This window comes from Caretta caretta, chromosome 8 (genome assembly GCF_965140235.1).
Source record: "Caretta caretta isolate rCarCar2 chromosome 8, rCarCar1.hap1, whole genome shotgun sequence".
Classification (NCBI taxonomy): Eukaryota; Metazoa; Chordata; order Testudines; family Cheloniidae; genus Caretta; species Caretta caretta.
Genome location: NC_134213.1, coordinates 67094268 through 67100764, shown reverse-complemented (window position 1 = coordinate 67100764; position 6497 = coordinate 67094268). Strand labels below are relative to the sequence as shown.

At 46.9% G+C, this 6497-nt stretch overlaps 1 protein-coding gene across 3 annotated transcripts in view; it reads left to right on the top strand.

The window, feature by feature from the left end:
• The first annotated feature begins 1438 nt into the window (after positions 1-1438).
• EEIG2 (EEIG family member 2) overlaps positions 1439-6497 on the top strand; it is a 40238-nt gene continuing 35179 nt past the window's right edge. For 2 of the 3 annotated variants that reach the window (XM_048859926.2, XM_048859925.2), the window contains exon 1: positions 1439-1898. In XM_048859926.2, the coding sequence (XP_048715883.2) occupies positions 1747-1898 (152 nt within the window). In that variant the 5' untranslated portion in view covers positions 1439-1746. The remainder of the gene's footprint in view (positions 1899-6497) is intronic. The other variant, XM_048859927.2, reaches the window with a different exon arrangement.

The following is a 6497-nucleotide window of genomic DNA, read 5'->3' as shown; positions in this document are numbered from 1 at the left end:
GTTGCCCTACCAGCTCTAACGAGACCAATTGATTAAGGTGGGCTATTATCAGTAGGAGGGAAAAAAACTTTTGTAGTGATAATCAGGATGGCCCATTTCAAACAGTTGACAAGATGTGAGTAACAGTAGGGGGAAAATTAGCATGGGGAAATAGTTTTTAGTTAGTGTAATGACTCATCCACTCCCAGTCTTTATTCAAGCCTAATTTAATGGTATTCAGTTTGCAGATTAATTCTAGTTCTGCTGTTTCTCATTGGAGTCTGTTTTTGAAGGTTTTTGTTGAATAATTGCGACTTTTAGGTCTGTAATTGAGCGTCCATGGCGGTTGAAGTGTTCTCCACCTGGTTTTTGAATGTTGTAATTCTTCATGTCATTTGTGTCCATTTATTCTTTTGTGTAGAGACTGTCAGGTCTGGCCAATGTACATGGCAGAGGAGCCGTGGTGGCACATGACATATCACATTGGTAGATGTGCAGGGGCATGAGTCTCTGATAGTGTGGCTGATGTGATGACCTATCCCAGGGTTCCCAGCAGTGGCCAGAGCCCCTGGCCCTTTAAATCACCATCCAAGCCCTGCCACCACTACCCCAGGGGCTCCGGCAGCAGGGCTCTGGTGGTGCTTTAAAGGGCCTGGGGCTCCAGCTGCTGTGGGGAGCCCCAAGACCTTTAAAGTGCCAACCTGAGGAAGCTGGTCAGTTCCGACATGGCGTACCGGCTTACTTTCACCTCTGCGTGCCAGGTCAGTAGTTCTCAAACTTTTGTAGGGGTGCCCCCTTTCACATAGCAAGCCTCGGAGTGCGACCCCCCCCCTTATAAATTAAAAACATTTGTTTATATATTTAACACCATTATAAAGGCTGGAGCCAAAGCAGGGTTTGGGGTGGAGGCTGGCAGCTCACGACCCCCCCCTGTAATAACCTCGCGACCACCTGAGGGGTCCCAGGCCCCAGTCTGAGAACCCCTGTGCTAGGTCAAGCAGCTGTCAGCACTTTAAGGTGTAGATAAATACCCCCCCACACACACCCTATGCTTTCCCTTGCATACATGAAGCGATCACGGGGGCTCTGCAGGGGCGGGGAAGGTTTTCTGTGGATTGAAGATTTCGTTGCCCTCACACCCCGCGGCAGGTGCCCCCAGGCAGGGCTTCAGGTGTTAGGGCCGCGCGCAGCAGCCCGGCGGCGGAGCAGCGCGCTGCAGGGAGCTGAGGACGCAGGGCGTCAGCCGCAGGTGGAGCCCTGGACTCAGTCTGGGGACCTCGCCGCCGGCCCCAGGGCAGCGCAGCACGCTCGGGCGGTTCAGCCGTCGCCTCCAGCGCTTCCCTCAGCTCCGCACCCCGCCGTGTGTTTCGTGCGTTGAGGCGCCCTCCCGCTCTCTTTCTCCCTCCTCCTCTCAGCTGGCTGCGCGGCGGGCCCGGGCCGCTGGGGGCGCCCGCCCGCCCGCCAAGGGAGCCTCGCGGCTAGCGGCTCGGCAGCAGGGCCGGGCTTTGCAGCCCTGGCTGGGGCTCAGCGCGGCGCTGCCCCCTCCCCTCGGACAGCGGAGGCGGGTTGGTTTGAAAGGGAGGCGGTGGCTGCCATGTAAGCGGGTCGGGCGGGCGGCAGGAGGAGGCGCCGTTGGGAGCCGGGTGGGCAGCACCGTGGGCAGGGGGCGGGCGTGCCCGTCCCAGCAGCCATGAGCGCTGCAGGCGGGCGGCGGCCGGCCGGGGCGAGGCGCTGAGGGCCCGCCCGGCGGCTCCCCGGCCCCCGCCCATGGCCTTCATGATGATGGTGAAGAAGAAGAAGTTCAAGTTCCGCGTGGAGCTGGAGCTGGACGAGCTCTCCTCCGTGCCCTTCGTCAACGGCATCCTCTTCTGCAAGGTGCGGCTGCTGGACGGCGGCAGCTTCAGCGGGGAGTCCTCCCGGTAGGTGCCTGGCCCCCTGCGCGCCCCGGCCCCTGGCACCAGTCAGGCGAGCGGTGCATGCAGACCTCCCCCGTCGGCGTGAAAAGCCCGTCCGCGCCACAGAGACCGGTGCAGCCGCCTTGCTCCGGAGCGCCTTGCAAACCCGCCTGTGCAGCCCTTCTGCCTCCAAATAGCCTTGCGCCTCAGGTGCCGGCCCCCCGCCCCAGCAGCCTGGCAGCCCTCTGTCGCTGTAGCCTTGCGATAAAAGCAGTATCCTCTGCTCAGAATTAAAAGCTTATAACCCCCTTCACCCACCAGCCCGCGCTGTAAGTACATCACTTACGAGTTGTCACTTTGCTGCTTTATCTCCAGTGCATTCATCATGGTAACTGTACGTTTGCCAAGAAGGTAACAATTTCATCCATCTCATAGTGGCTTTCTGTTTGTTCTTAGCAAGCTTCTGAACTTAGAAACACGGAAGAGCAAGCAGTTGAGCCTTTTATTGAATATACTTGGTGATTACTAGAGTCCTGCGCGGATACCGCATCCGATCGGCGATCCGCTTATCCGCAGATTTTCAGGGCTCTACTGATTACTGTGCGTGTTGGCTGCGTTATGGGGGTGTACAGTGCAAAGTACTAAACTTAAGCATGCAATATACTCCTTTCCTTGCGCAAAGGTGACAGCAGCACTTTACCGTTGGAGCTTCCTCATTGTGGACTTGCTCTTAAATTATTTATTGCTTATGATTGGATTACCCATTTTGAAATAGCGATTAATGAACCACTGCAGAAAGATTAGATGACTCAGAAGTGAGGTGTCCATCCCTGAAGCTCTTAAAAAAAATGTTTCTTGCAAGTTTTGCTGGCATTTTGCAGTGGGTTTTAGAGCATCTCTTCCCATATAGACATGGCATTTAGGGTGATGCAACAGCTTGGAAGAAGCTAGCATAGGCTTCAGCTAGATAAAGTGATTTGCCATAAATGCTTACCCAAATTTCTGTTTATTTCCTAGGTTAGAAAGTAATAGTGTACACACATACAGAGACACACTGTCTCTCTAAATAAGAGTCATGCTGTTCTAAAGCATGGACTCTCCAGTAAGGGCAAAGTTGTATTGACTTTCAAAGCTCACAGGAATGTAGACTTATTTACTGTAGTCACATTAGTGGGTTTTTTTTTTCTTCAGTCTCTTCCATATCGATCAACAAGAATGTTAATGTAATAAGAATATGGAAGTCTGTCTGTCTGCAGAAATGTTGTAGACAGAAAGCCAAGAAAATTAGCGCCTAATGTAACGTGACTATGTACTGTTTTTTCCTGTGCAGACTTTTTTAAACTAAATTCTGACTTGCGTTCTCTTGTCAGTGAAATTGATATATTACATAACATAATATGACTAGAAAGGAAGGACAGTTTTATGTAGAAGAGTGGAAATAAGAATATTCAGGGCCTTGCAACCCAGTTAGTGCAACACATGGTTGCAGTCAGCAGTGTCCATTAATGGAAAGACAGCTGGATTCCTTTTTGCCTCATACGTCAGCAACAAAACTGTCAGCTCAGTTCTGACTGTAGAATATTTATTTGCTGCTGACGGTATGTGAGATGGAACATAACTTGATTTTTATCTTTCCAGATACCAGGTTGAAGTTGCAGTGTTGGCAGTTATAAACTCTTTCTATTTTGGCTTGTCAACTTGTTCAGTAAATTCTTGAGAGAATAAATATTCAACCCCAATATATTATTTGTCCACATCATGGATTACAGCTTTGCTTTAATGTCATTACCAAAATGATTACTTGCTGAATTTTTTCAAGGCTGGACAGCTAGAAATTAGTGTAAAAAAATTCTATTGCTATTCAATACTTGTTATTAAATTACAATATATGTGAGTCACAGACTTCACTGAATTATCTGTTTTGATTCTGTGGATGGAAGTATTTTATGAGGATGAAGTTACGTTACCTGGAGTGGCTCCTGAGTGAGAATACCAACCTCCAGGCAGGCTCTTGAGAAGCAGGGCACAAACCCCAACCTGTTTGTGAGTTCTGTACTTAGATTTCACTAGCCCAGTAACAAGTGTAAACACCTCAAGCACTATACAGCCTTAACATGGAGTTACAGACAGTCCCCTTGGGCATTCCGATCTATCTTGCCACCCAGGCAAGCTTGACTCTGTGATAAGATGGTCACTTTACACCAGAAATCACAATGTTCAGGTTACTTCCAGTCCCAAAGGACAGGTCACTTACCCCAGGTTAATTGTACTCCGATCTCAAATCCAAGAGATTTGTAGCCAATCCTGTAATAAATTAACTAAAGATTTATTAACTAAGAACATAAATAAGATCCTTATTTACAAGGTTAAAACAGGAAATGCACACACACAAATGAGATACAGCCTTAGATTTTAAAGGGTTATATAAGCTATACAGACGCCCCCCGACTTACACAATTGTTCCGTTCTGGAAAGGCTTGCGTAACTTGAAGTTTGCCTACGTCGGAAAAGTATACCCATACGTTACACAAACATTTCCGCAACTCAAAAATCCTATTTCTGGCTTATGGAACCTTTTCCATAGGTGTGAATGTGCGTAAGTCAGGTCTTGTGTAACCCAGGGAGCATCTGTATAATAAGCAGCTCTGTATATCCATTAGGGCTGATCCATGCCAAGCAGCATAGGGCTCTCTTGCTTATGTTTAAGAATCTTTGTCCCTCGGAGTCCAAATAGCATAAAGAGACCCCAATTCCTTCTGTTAAGGGATTTTTATGCCCCCCCCCCGTAGAGTTCAAGCTGGTGGGATGAGCAGTTCTGCATATAAGAGCAGTTCTCTTTGGGGTGGAGCAATTGACAGAGTCTTTGTTCTACAGTGGCCCATTTGGATTCAGTAATCCTTCCTGATGGTCAGCAGGTGACACCTTCTGTAGGGTCTTCTGCATTTTGTATTAGGTAAAGTGTGTTTTTTAATTTCCCACCCCACCCAGTTGAGTTTCAGAACAAACATTTTACAGTTATAGAATACACACACATAAGTATTACCTTTTATAGCATGGATACAGATCTTGTAAGTAGGATTCATACATGCAGTCTCCTACTAGCATTCCATGAAGTCTAAATACATTTTTATTACACTAATATCTGTGTTTACTATACTAACCCCCAAGTAAACCAGACTGGTTTCCACCCATGCATTTAATGGTGTTCTGTTAGGCCTGGGGCCTTGGCATGAGCTGGCACCGGGTCTGTCAGCATCACAGATAATTCCACCAAAATGGAGTTTTGGACCGTGCACTTCTGAATCAACTGTAACCTTACACAGAAGTGTAGTCCCAAGTAACTGGGGTGAGGGTTTTTTTGATGGGAGGAGGGACTTCAGACCAGCAACACTTTACTCTCATCTCATTTCTGTTTAACACACTGCTGAATGATTTTGCTTTAGCAGTAAGATGATAATTTTCATGTGCTGATTACTTTAGGTGCTTATATCCCACTACTGTTATAGGCAGATGCTACTGCCTTAGGCCTGGTCTACACTTAACATTTAGGTTGATGTAGCTAAGGCACTCAGAGGTGTACATGATCCACATCCCTGAGTGCCATAGCTATGCTGACCTAATCCTGTCACTCGGGGTAAGGGTGTTCCTACAATGACAGAAAAACCCCTTCCATCACGATAGGCAGCTTCTACACCATGCAATTTTGCCAGCATAGTTACAGCACCGTAGCTATGCTGCTATAGTCTCTGTAGTGCAGACATAGCCTTACTCACTTTCTCTAGTTGATGTACAGTATATCATCTGGGAAATCTCTTTATGTTAAGACAATAGACTACAACCAAACAGACGCATATGTTGTTGTAAGCCTTGTCCTTCCTTTACCTCACACCCTTATCACTATGTGATGTCAAAGTGAGGCCCCAATCCTGAAAACACATTCTTAATTTTCATATGTGAGTTAAGAATGTGTCTAAGTGTTTTCAGAGTGAGGGGCCTTAGGTCTTGATCCTGCAATGTGATGTACTTGGGCAGCTCTTAAAGAACTTAGTGGGGCTCCCTGGTGGGAGCAGGGATCCACAAGTACGCACTGAATTGCAAGATTGGGACCTGAGAGGATGAGCCTCCTTAGTTTTTTTTTTTTTTTTTTTCCTCTTTGGAGTGTGGTTTTTAAATGGTAATGAGCTGTAAGTTATGTGCTCATATTACAGGAAACCTGAATGCAGGTCTCTAAAAGTTTGGCCTGCAGAGTTGGATGAATGACAAATATGTTGCTGTACTTGTAGAGGAAGGTATAGAATTCCTCTGCAATAGTCCTTTTTATGCCAATTTAGGGAGTGTCAGTGCTATTGGCTCCAGAATGAATTGCTTTATTCCTACAGAGGTAAACTCAACAAATCTTTTCAATAAGAATATAAGAACTACCATACTGGGTCAGACCAATGGCCCACCTAGCTCAGTATCCTGTTTCTGACCGTGACAAGTACCAATAAAATGAAGGGGTTAGTGTGTTCAGCAGACTTTTCAAACTAGCTTAGTCTTTATTTTTTTAAATGAGCATTCTATTTGCATTTATTGTTTAATGTAATAAAATGCAAACTGCACTAGTATTTTTTAAGAATTGGT